General features: G+C 40.0%; 1 protein-coding gene across 2 annotated transcripts; it reads left to right on the top strand.

The window, feature by feature from the left end:
* The first annotated feature begins 3,516 nt into the window (after positions 1-3,516).
* On the top strand, positions 3,517-6,744 carry LOC115789778 (uncharacterized). 2 transcript variants are annotated; one of them, XM_030743291.1, is made up of 6 exons: positions 3,517-3,796; positions 4,245-4,306; positions 4,644-4,716; positions 5,382-5,502; positions 5,889-6,109; positions 6,576-6,744. In XM_030743291.1, exons 1-6 carry the CDS (start codon positions 3,773-3,775, stop codon positions 6,732-6,734), a joined length of 660 nt encoding a protein of 219 aa, XP_030599151.1. In that variant the 5' UTR covers positions 3,517-3,772; the 3' UTR covers positions 6,735-6,744. The 2 variants fall into 2 exon arrangements, with proteins under 2 accessions (XP_030599151.1, XP_030599158.1); XM_030743298.1 differs by lacking the exon at positions 5,889-6,109.
* Positions 6,745-12,440: the final 5,696 nt, after the last annotated feature.

Below are 12,440 nucleotides of genomic sequence, written 5' to 3'. Positions count from 1 at the left end.
ACAGGTCCTGTGAGATGGTCACTCCCAGGTATTTGAAAGTGTCCACTCTTTCCACCTCCGCACCACTGATGACAAGTGGATGGTAGTCCCTCTGCTGCTTCCTGCTGAAGTCCACGATCAGTTCCTTCGTTTTGCTGACGTTGAGCAGGAGGTGGTTCTCCTGGCACCAGTTCTCCAGGCGGGAGACCTCTCTCCTGTAGGCTGTCTCCTCATTGTGAGAGATTAGTCCCACAACAGCAGTGTCGTCAGCAAACTTGATGATGACGTTGGACTCTGACGTGGCCTCGCAGTCATGGGTGTACAGTGAGTACAGCAGAGGGCTGAGCACACAGCCTTGGGGGGATCCAGTGTTGAGGGTGAGGGAGGATGAGGTGAGGTGACCCACTCGTACCACCTGTGGTCTGCTGGTCAGGAAGCTGTGAACCCACCTGCACAGGGATGGGCCCAGGCCCAGGTCCAGCAGCTTAGAGACCAGCCTGGAGGGAACTATGGTGTTGATGCTGAGCTGTAATCTACAAACAGCACTCTCACATAGTTCCCCTTACCAGTGTCTATGTGTGAAAGGGTCTTGTGGAGGAGGAAGGATATGGCGTCATCTGTGGATCTGTCTGGCCGGTATGCAAACTGTAGTGGGTCGAGGGTGGTGGGCAGTGAGGAGGTGATGAATGTCATGATGAGTCTCTCAAAACACTTCATCACCACAGAGATAACTACACAGAGATATAGGTATCTTGTATTTTTTAAGATATTTTATGATATTCATATCCGGATAATATCCATTTAAATCTGTGACAGATCAGATCTTCCCATATTCTCTCCGGAAGCATTATGGATACGTGATAATTCCATAAAATTGTATACTGCTCGATCGTTCGGGATACAGACCCTTTTTGTCCAGCGCCACATAGGATGCCTTTATAAGCAGGGGTGAAAGTAGACAGGTTTTGTCTGTCTGTGCCCCCTGCGATAATGCACATTATTGTCCTACCTGATAAAATGTGTATCCTCTCCCCTATCCCCTAATGTGGTAGGAAAAAGCAATAATTTTGAAAATCACCCAGATTATTAGGCATTCTCTGCTTTATTCATCAAATAAAAGCAGTCATGGTAGGACTATAAGTGTTGGTTAGACAGATAATATTAGATAGATAATGCCACGTTAGACAGATAATGTAGCATGCTTTGGCTCACCAGCTGTTTCTCTCTTTCTCCATGCCTTTCTCTTCCCATAATTTTGACACAAGTTGACATTGATTTCTTCTGTCCAAAATTTTTTTATTTATTTTCATTTACTATGCTGGCTCTTTTAGATGCTTTCTGGCAAGGGGTAAAAGCCAAACGGTAAAAATGGGTCTTAAGAAGAGGCTTAAAAGTAGATAATAAAGGAGCATTCCTAATATGAAGGAAGGTCATTCCACAGTTTAGGAGCAGCAATACTGAAGCCTCTATCTCCTCTGAGTTTAAGCTTTGACCTAGGTACTCTCAGGAGTAGTTGGTCAGCTGACCTGAGCCAACGAGTCAGAGTATATGGGTCAAATAGCTCAGAGAGATAAAAAGGAGCAGAGCCATGTAGACATTTCAAAACAAGTAAAAGGATCTTATATTGAATTCTAAAATGTACTGGCAGCCAGTGCAGGGGTAATATGTTTTCTCTTTTTAACTCTGGTTAGTAACCGAGCAGCAGCGTTCTGAACCAGCTGGAAATGCTTTATGGGCAACTGGCTCATTCCAAAATAAAGAGCATTAAATAATATAAACGGGAAATAATAAAAGCATGAATTAAAGTTTCAAATTGTTGCTCGAGGAGAATGGACCTTACTTTAGCCAGCTGTCTGTGATGATAAAAGCAGGACTTTGCACCTTGATGTAAAACCTCTGTATTTCCATTCATGATTGCAGACATTAAAAGTGATACACATGCCTCCTGTACTTGGTTAAATGTGAAGTTGTTTTTCTTAACCACAGAAATTATTTTGTTATCATGCACTTTAGTTGTTTTCTGTCATCTTTCAGGCCTTTTGGTGTTGCTGAGCTGCTCAGTGCATTCCTTCTTTTTAACAATGCACCTGATTGTTGATTTGGCCTCTCTTAAAGTCTTTGCTGTGTGTCTGACAGGTTTGTTTGGGTTTTTGAGCTTAATGATGGCTCGCCTCACTTGCACTAACATCTGTTTGGACCTCATATTTAAAATCACATTAAAATAAAATACAAATTCAACACTTATGTCTGCTTCATTTGTCATAAAATAAGAAGGGAGCAGCCCTCACCTGGCATGAAACTTCATTATCTACTCTTATTTTCATAGATATGTGACAGAATCCTAAGGTGCCATTGTACTGTTAATGTAAGCACAATACGATTAGTTAAGCTTCTCTTTAACTTATTTGAATACTGCACCTAATTTGACCTTAGGCAAATGTTCTAGTGGCCAGATAATCCTAAAATGATTGTACACATCATAGTTTTCTACTGCTTAGGAGCAGTTTATTTGTATATGTGAAATGGCTGTGTAAAGCCTTTAGTGTTTTTGAATGAGACTGTATGAAATTTTATAGATATAAAAATTAAATACAAAAATTACAGAAAGTGTTATGATGATGAGAAGGTAAAGAGGTTGAGGGCTGCTAGTCTGTTGATCTGGTTTGTGCTAAGCACTGAAGCTTCATCCTTTCATTGCTCAGTTGTAACTCATTTGGGTTTTTTTTTTTTTTTTTTTTAGGGATAAAAGAAATGCATAGGTTCAACTTTCACGTACAGGCTGGTAAAGCCTCCTCCCAATTTCTTGTTAGGGATGCAACAGGTCTGTTGAGCAGAATGAAGTATAAGGTGCAGAAAAGCCAAATGTAGAGTTCCCATATGATGACACCGGGTCTCAGGATCTTTTTCTAAAGATGAATGTAAAATATTTCCAAAGATCAGTGGAATTCAACAATGAATGGCAGAAGCCTGTAATTTTACTGGTCAACATACTCCTTGAAGTGCTGTTAAGAACTGTATTATGTCTGTATTACGTAACACATATGCTACTTTCCCACCACCAAGGAACCGGTGCTGTTCCCCTTGAACCGGCGAAATGCTTAAGAACGGGCCCGCGTTCCCCACCGCGTTTCTGTGAACTGCTCCTTTACGTATGAGCGTGGGCGGGTCCTCGTCTAGACACGCAAGCCGAAGTGCACAAACGTGGGAGAACACGCTCCCCTTTCTTGTGCTGCAAATACGTTTTAGGGTCCAAACCAAACTACTGCAGCATCTGTGTGCAGCACAGAGGGAAACACAGACAGCGTTTACGAGCAAGACGACAAGTACGCACTTTGTGTCCTTTTATCTGTGATATGAACTGATACAAAGCAACAAGTTCAGCCTTAGAGCCCAACCTAATTCACAGCCGTGAAAATCGCTTCGCTTTTCTCCTGTAATACACATGTAATATGGTAGAAAACTTGATGTTGAGACGGCAGAGTCACACCCTTTTGTCGCTTTCGTCACGCGTTCTTGGTTCGAGACCAGCTAGCTAGCCGGAATTGAACCCGTCTTCCGGCCGAGCACCGAGTGTTTCCGCGGTGGAAAACCCACCAAATGGTTCAAATAAACCGGAACCCTGTTGGTGGGAAAGAGGCCATAATATCCTGTGTGGACAAGACACTGTGCGCTATGCAAATGAAAAGTGGTTTACTGCGGATATGATACATACATGCGTTGGTCTAAGACTTGATATGATCAAGTCTAGTTTGGTGAGCAGTATATAAGAGGACACCTTTCTCTGTTCCAACAGATGTTTTCCATCTCACCAAAGAAGGTAAGAACCCTAAACTAACACTTTCTTAGGAGAACTAGTACCATAACTGGTGTTAACAAAATGCTATTTTATCATTCAAAGATGGAAGGTTTTTCTTTTTCTCCTGCACAAGAACAGAGTCAATAGGTGGCCAGAGGTAGCCAGAGCCAGCACTGACTAAAGGCTGGCCATTTGACACAAACAAATGCATATCTGTTTTGGGTGCTGTGCACATATTTATAGAACTGTATTTAGAGTACCAGTCAAAAGCTTGGACACACAGTGGGTCCAAACTTTTGAAAAGCACTGTACATCTTTTAATTGCTCATTTTTCTAGCGGAGCATTTGTGCAAATAATTTTTTCTAAAGCTGTTATTAATATGTTAATGTTGGAATAACACTGTATAGAATAGTAATTATCATAGGTTTTGTTTTAAAAAATTCTCTCTTTTCCATTTTTTTTTTACAGTGTATGTTGTTAAGGTCCAAAGTGGCAATTTCTTTTCAAAATCACCTCCTCAACACACAGTGGTAAGCCCTAATTTTATCTGTGCAGTGTATTTTTTGTCCTCCTTTTGAGTTTTTCACAATAAAAGTCAAATTTTCTGACATAGCTTTATAGTGGCCCTATAGTGTAGTGGCTAACACATTTGCTCAACAAGCATAAGATCTCAAGCTCTATTCTCGGAGTAGGCACAAATATCTGGTGTAAAAAGCTACCTAACTGAACCTGTGGTGCTACCCACTGTGGTGACCCTTGTGAATGAGGAAGGAGCTGAAAGTAGCATTTTAACATAATCGCTATAGGTTTTCTATTCAATTCATGATTATGATGATGACTATTTACTATTCAGTTTTCAATTTTTAGGAAAATGAGAAATCTCATCCTGCTTGCTGTGATCCTTCATTTGGCCATCATCATAAAAGAAATAAATGGTCAAGTAAGTAACTTTTTACTGTTACTTCAATTATGTATGATCCAAATTATCTAAGGAAAGCATAGCCCAACATAACTACTCAGCTTCAAATGTTTAAATGGAAAATCCCTCACAGGAGAATCACTGCTTTTTAGCTTTGTTTTATTGTAATTTGACATTTTGGTAACACTGCCAGGAAACCAAGGTCCAGTTGTTGTTCCGGATTTGTTCATGCTGTCGGCACTAACCTCGCAAGAATTGCCACCCAGGCTACTGTGGGTGGCAATTCTCACAAGGCTAATGAGAGAATTCAGTTTGGAGAGGCATAGAGAGGCACTTGTTAAAAAATTGTTATGTTATAATACGGGAAATTTATGGGAAAATACTAATACGGGAGGACAGCAGGATAACATGGGAATTTCCCAGCCAAAACGGGAAACTTGACATGTATGCTAAAGTACAACAGTAAACCCCAAACTGAAACACCACAAATGCATCAGAACTGATTTCTTTTATACTTCAGTGAAACCCATGAAATATTTTATTATGTGAAATCTCAGCTTTATTGTTTTGTTACTTATTTTTAAAGTTTTAATTTAAAGTCCTTATGTCATTCTAGTGGAATTTTGATTATTATATTACTCTGTTTTGCAGTGATGGTCATGTGGTTTTTTTTTTTATATTTACAGGTTCTTGGAGATATAATTTCATATGAAAGGACATGTCCCTGTATCGGCGCTGTAATTTACAAGCACTTTGCCATTTTTAGGGGTGGACCCAACACGGATCAAAACATATTTCACCACACAAGTATGTATTATTCAAACTTTAAATGAATATATGAACAGAAAAGTAAAAGATTAAAAAAATTTCTTGGTGACCAAAAATGTAAATCTGTAATCAACAATTGTTTCAATAATTCAGTTAAAGCTGAAAATTGTTAGAATGTTTTCTCTTTATTTTTAGTAGGGTGCATAGATATAGCCAATACATGTTTAGCTTATCTTTGCGCCATCAGTTATTATGGGGAGGAATGGTTCTATGAAAAGAAAAAAAAAATCCAACTTTCATTTGTTATGCAAATGGAAATAACAAAAAGTAACTAAAAGGAGTAATGGGTAACATGTTCCTCATCAAGTGTATATACATTATAGTGAAAAGTTTATGTTCAGTGATCATTCAAATAATCATTGCAGGGAACCCAGATCAATGTGCTTATGGTAAAATCAATGCTCAGGGGGTTCACGAAATAGAAAACTATCTGGATGGGATGCCAACCATTACCATAGGAAATGAAGCTGAAATTCAAATGCGCATCAATGAAATGAGGGAAAACTGCGGTGAATATAATCTTTTGCGCAATAACTGTGAACATCTTGCAACCTACGTACGTTATGGAATAAGACGTTCAGAACAGGTAAGTGGCAAATTAATTGTTCCTCCGTAACTACAAACTATTCTCTGCAGCTTGAAAGAAAGGGCGACTGGACTTCTTTTTGTTTCTTGAAGACATTTCACCTCTCATCAAAACGACTTCAGTTCTTGAACCAAAAGGTGGAGAGTTCTTGGTTTGAAAACTGAAGAAGCCTTTTGGATGAGAGGTGAAACATCTTCAAGAAACAAAAAGAACTTCAGTCGCCCTTTGATCAAGCTCCAGAGACTACTATGACCTGGATGACTGAGAACCTACACAGACAAATACAAACTATGGTAGCAACAGTATTTTCACAAGGAAAAACACAATTCCGTACTCCAGAAACATTTCACACTTAGCAATGTACAATATATTATATGTATAGTGCCTCAATAATAAAACCACAAACAATGTTTTCTGTTAACTTTTCAGTAAAACTAAAATGATATTGTATTTCCTTTTTTCACAGCGTGGCACATTAGTAGAATGGTTTGCAAGAAGACTTTGCCAGAGGGGACTAAATTCTTGCCCAATACTGGATGAAAAATGGAAAAAAGTACTAGAATACTTGGATGAGAATGCAAAGCGTGAGAGAGAATGTAATGCATGTAGAAATTCCGGTCGATAAGAATGTCCAAATGATCCTGTACACTATTGTGTAAGGTGTAGTGGATATGCTTTCTTTACCTGAAATCTTATTTGAAATAAAACTCTGAGCAAGTACTTGTCTCTCATTGAAACTGAATATGTTGAAATACACCAGGGCTGGACTGGGGCAAAAAATCGGCCCCTGGCATTTTTGGCTTAGACGGGCCCACAACTATGTCTTAAAAGCATTTGACACTGTCTTACTCTTATTCAATGTGGCTATACCTTTTTCTAATAATACTTTTATACTTTTTTTTACACTTAGTTTAGTAATGCTTAAATTGCAAAGCTTTTAGTTATTTAGTTTTTTTTTAAAAAAATATTTTATTTTGCATATAGTGCTATTTAAAACATGTTTAACCAGCATAGAGGCTACTAATTCAAAGTACTGTGCAGCCTTTCAACACACCTTTAACCTAATTATCTAAAATGCTGTGATGTAGCCTAAAATGGACACGTGCTGCTGATCCAACACTTCTCGGCCTTGACCGTTTGCTATTTTATCAGATTAAGGTGCCGTGGCTGCCAGATTTTGGGAAGGATGCAAATACCAATGTTGGGAAGGCAGTAAGTGTAGGTGTAGAGAGACATCTAGGGTGAAGGGAGTGAAGTGCATGCTTTACAGGAGAGTTGCGCAACGCTTTAGTCAGTCAGACACGGAGCCAGCCATCTTAGGCAGCAAGCAGCAGAAGTTGTTTGCGTAACTGACAGAATAACCACACACACACACACCCACACAAATACCCCTCCACAGATCCACTCTATCTACGTGGGCCTGCTTGGTGTATCAGTGACTGTACAGCGTACACCTGCTTACCTCTGTTCAGCATTAAAGAGCCTGAAATCTCTATTGGCATCCTGTTTGTGCTCCTTACCGGCACCCCGAGGGGATATCGCCTGAATCCTTCCTGGTACAACGAACCGCACATTAGAGCTATCGAACAACCAATAAATATTGACACTAATCAATCGCCATTACTCATCATTCTCATGTAACAGATAGTGTTGTAGTCAAGACCACCTAACCCGAGACCGAGACAAGACCAAGACCAGAGGGTATCGAGACCGAGACAAGACCAAGACCAGTGCCTGACACTACATGACACAATAAAATGTGAAAAATGATCAAAATCACTTCTCAAATTGATCTGAAAGATCCGCATTCCCATAAAATTACCCTGATATTAAACACTCACAGCTCAAATAAATATAACCATCTTTATTTAATACTCCTGGGTATTAAATAAAGATCATTTATCACAGAATGTAAAACAATTATTCATAGTTCATCACAATAGTCTTAACTATTCTCTGCCTTTCATAAACTATGCATAAAGTTGTGTTGTTTTTAAACCAACAATCTTTGTAAAAATGGGTGCTTTTTCAAAACCACATAGCTAAATGTGTAAAACTGAAAAAATGGCAAACACTCATCGACAGTAAGAACTAAAGCCTTTAATCTTATACAGATTAAAGCTGCAGGATGTAACTTTTATAAAAAATCTGGTTTTTACATATTTGTTAAAACTGTCACCATGTCAGACAGTATGAGACCGATAATCTGCGAAAAAAATGGAGCTCCTCCACCTCCTCCCTGAACCGCTCCCAGTCAAAAACAACCAGTCAGAGCCAGGAGGAGGGTCTTAGCACTGTCAATCACTCCTGGTGTATGCTGCTCAATGTAGTTGTGTGCAACACTTCATAATTTGGTATCGATCCTATGCCACAGGGCCATTATCACCGATACTGATACCAATACTTTTTAATAATTATGAAGAATTTCCATGAAGTTTAACTGGTTTGAGATTTTTTTCCTTTGGATCATTAATTAGTTAAAACCCAGAATAGAATTGGGCAAAGTTTATATGTAAGTAGAAAATACTTTATCAAAATAAAAGTTATTGTTCTGAAACAATAGAATAAAACAATTTTCCCCATACATTGATGTCTGGATTTTTTTTTCATAAATTAAGTGTACAAAATAATCACTCCTCAAGAACAAATGCAAACTTTTTTCCAGGTAGATTTTCAGAAAGTATAATAAAAAAATTTAATAAAAAATGTCCCTTCATTCACTAATTTTCTACAAATTTAAATTTAAATTTGATTTAAATGTTTCATAGCAAAATCCTTTTTTTCTCAAATAAAATATTGTTATGATCACATGACAGTACAACAAAACACTGTGGGAGGGGAGAGCAAGTGCTCTGTGCTGTGACAGGAGCGACACTTAGACAGTCAGCTCGCATCTTTGATGAAACCCAGCACTGCATACAGAGAGAAACTGAAGCCAAAGTATCGATCTCATCACACTGATATTGATCAATCCAATACAACGTTGGCATCCATATTATCGATATTAGGATCGATCTGCCCCCACTAGCTCATGTACTAATGGCGGAGAAACAACTTTACTTACTTCTCTTGCTGTTACCATTGGTGGTGGCCATGGTAACTTCCGGGTTCTAGCAAGAAATATTTCTCACCCCAGCACTAACGCTAATGCTAATTAGTAAGCTAATACTAACCACTAAATGCCGCTCCCACTCGTTAATTGAGTGATGGGGCCTAAGATGTAACCGGAAAGCAGTAATCAGTTTTTTTGGACGTGTAGTTACATTTCTTGAGGTGCATGTCAGGTTTGCTTCAGAGAGGATTTTCAGGTTAACACAAAGGATCAATGCAGAACTCTAAATCAGGCCTTATTAGATTGATAGAATGATCATTTTTGCATATAATCCAGAAAAGTTACATTTATACATCACGCATTTAATGTGTCCCAGAGTGCCGTTTCCTTCCACTGTGTTTGCAGAAATCACATAAAAAAATACACAACAAAAATATAATCCAGATTCCTCAGCTGCTAATAGCATTTCCTACATTTGAATATCAGCCACCATATTGTGAGCATAAACTATCACGTTTTTAATGCCAACAATAGGAAGTGACATCATCTTGCTGGGAACTGTAGTAATTTATTCTTGAAGGCCTCTCATAGCTCTACTGGTGCTGAAACTAATGTTTGACTATGGCTTCTGAATACAAGTAGGGCTGCAACTATCAATTATTTTAGTAATCAAGTATTCAATTGATTACTCCGTCAATTAATCAAGTAATTGGATAAGAAATAATTTTTCATTTTAACAATTCATCAGCATATTTTAACTTCCGTACTGCAGATGTTTCTCTGTGTGAAACAACAGTGTGGATGGAGCAGCTACAAAGTTCTCTGTTCTTCATGTTGCTGATCAGGTGGTTGATAAAAAACATTTTGACGGATCCCCTCTGTACTGAAGGTGGTGGAGGGGGCACCGAACGATTGCTAGTGCTAATGGCAGCCCCCCTTTCCCCAGTACACTGTGGTTATAGGTCTGTTCTGGTGGCTACAGCTGACGTAAAGAAAAAAATTACAGCTGACATCCTCTGCACAACACGCGCGCACATTCAAACATGCGCACTCACAGCACAGAGAAGTGGGGGCGTGAAAAAACATCCTCAGCGATCCACTCGCGTTAAAGGGTCGTTTTTGTTTTTTTTGGAAATGCTCCGCTTACACGGAGGACACCTGAGCTGCAGAGCTGAAACCAAACATCAAAGCAACAAATTTGTGTCGAGGATTTTAATAATCGAATTGCGTTATTCAAGATTGTTGCAGCCCTAAAACTTGCATTAAATTTTTAGTTTGTGTTCAAAATACATGAAGGTTGGTATTTACCTTTCATGCTGGGATTTTTTGGTTGAATCGGAAGCCTGAAATTTTCCTTTGATCTTCATTTTCCCTCTTACTTCTCTTCGTGTTCATGCGGTTATTCGATTTATGCAGCACACGCGTGACCATAGTGAGATCAAACGTACACACTGTGAATGAAACTGTCCGTGCTCTGTGGTAGATTGCAAACTGCAGTGAAATGATACAGGCGTAAGCAGCGATAATAGCAGCGACCTAGCCGGGGCGGAGTCTGTGAGGTGTGCACCTTTGAGAGGCAGAGGAGCGCAATATTTGTTGGATTTGAATCAGTACGTTTTGCATCCAATAAAAGCAAAGATGTTAACAAATAAATTGACAGTATTCTGGCAATTTAGTGATATTTCCACAGCTGTGGTCTTGACTGGTCTTGAATAAAATCCCGAGTCGCAAGGTCCGAGTCCATGACAAGACCGAGACCAAATACGGTCGAGTCCATGACAAGACCGAGACCATCAAAAAGCGGGGTCTCGAGACCGGTCTTGAGACCAAGACCGATCTCGAGTACTACAATACTAGTAACAGAGCTAACGTTACCTCCATCACCTCAAAGTCTCCATCACCTCAAACGTTACTACCTTCGTACGTACATTTTCCCCTCACTCTGTCCCTCGGTTTCCAAAGCCTGCATCTCTGGCTGCTCCTCTGTCCGCTGCTGCTGTCTTCCACCTACAGCAGAGCCGGCCCAAGCTTTGAAGGGGCCCTAAGCAAGATTTGATTTGGGGCCCCCTTCAAACCACTTCATTGTCCCCCTGAACTTAACCGTTGTTAATGCTGGAGGGTTAAGTTGATTATTAAGTTTTTTAGGAGCATTACTGTTTCAGCCTTTTCAATTCAATTTTATTTATACAACACCAACTGACAACAAACAGGCGCCTCAAGGCACTTTATACTGTAAGGTAAAGACCCTAAATAATTACAGAGAAAGCCCAACAGTCCAATCCTAATCTTAAAAATAGAGAGGGTGTCTGTCTCCTGAATCCAAACTGGGAGCTGGTTCCACAGAAGAGGGGCCCTGAAAGCTGAAGGCTCTGCCTCCCATTCTACTCTTAAGTATGCTAGGAACCACAAGTAAGCCAGCAGTCTGAGAGCGAAGTGCTCTATTTGGGTGATCCGGTACTATGAGCCAATGAAGAGAAGCCAATATGTGAGAAATCTGCTCTCGTTCTAGTCCCTGTCAGTACTCTAGCTGCAGTATTTTGGATCATCTGAAGTTTTTCAGAATTACTATAGTCCATTGCAGTGGTTGGGTGAACTTAAGTGTGGGCAGGAGTCGTCGTACAGGGAGCTGGTGAGGAGCTTTGTGAGTGTCCAGCAGAGATCACCATCCTTCTCAATGTCAGCAACACAAAAGAGATGGTGGTGGACTTCCAGAGGAATAACACTGCGACCTAAGCCCATTAACATCCTGGTAGAGAACGTGGAAACGGTGGACAGCTACAGGTATGTGGGCGTTCACCTGAATGACTGGATCACCAACAGTGATGCTGTGTACAGGAAGGGGATGAGCAGACTCTACTGTCTAAGGAAGCTCAGATTGAAGGATAATGTGTGCAGCAAGATGTTGGAGATCTTCCACCAGTCTGTGATAGCGAGTGCCATCTACTTTGCTGTTGTCTGCTGGGGGGGGGGGGGGGGGGGGGGGGGGGGGTCACCATCAGTGCCAGAGATGCCAGCAGGATCAACACAACAAACTGATTCACAAGGCTGGAAACCATCATAGGGCAGGATTTGGAGACGTTTGAGTCAGTGAGGGACAGGAGGTCACTGAGCAAACTGCTCTCCATCATGGACAACCCATCTCACCCACTCCACTCCACGCTGCTGAGGCAGCAGAGCTCTATTCAAACATTGTATATTTTTCTACTTTAATAATTTCTATTATGTTTTACCCCCTCGTGATCACAAATATAAACTAAGCACATTAAAAATTTTAATTTT

This window comes from Archocentrus centrarchus, chromosome 1 (assembly GCF_007364275.1).
Source record: "Archocentrus centrarchus isolate MPI-CPG fArcCen1 chromosome 1, fArcCen1, whole genome shotgun sequence".
NCBI classification, from domain to species: Eukaryota; Metazoa; Chordata; class Actinopteri; order Cichliformes; family Cichlidae; genus Archocentrus; species Archocentrus centrarchus.
Note: the sequence above shows the minus strand (reverse complement) of the source record. Positions and strands in the feature narration are given on the sequence as shown.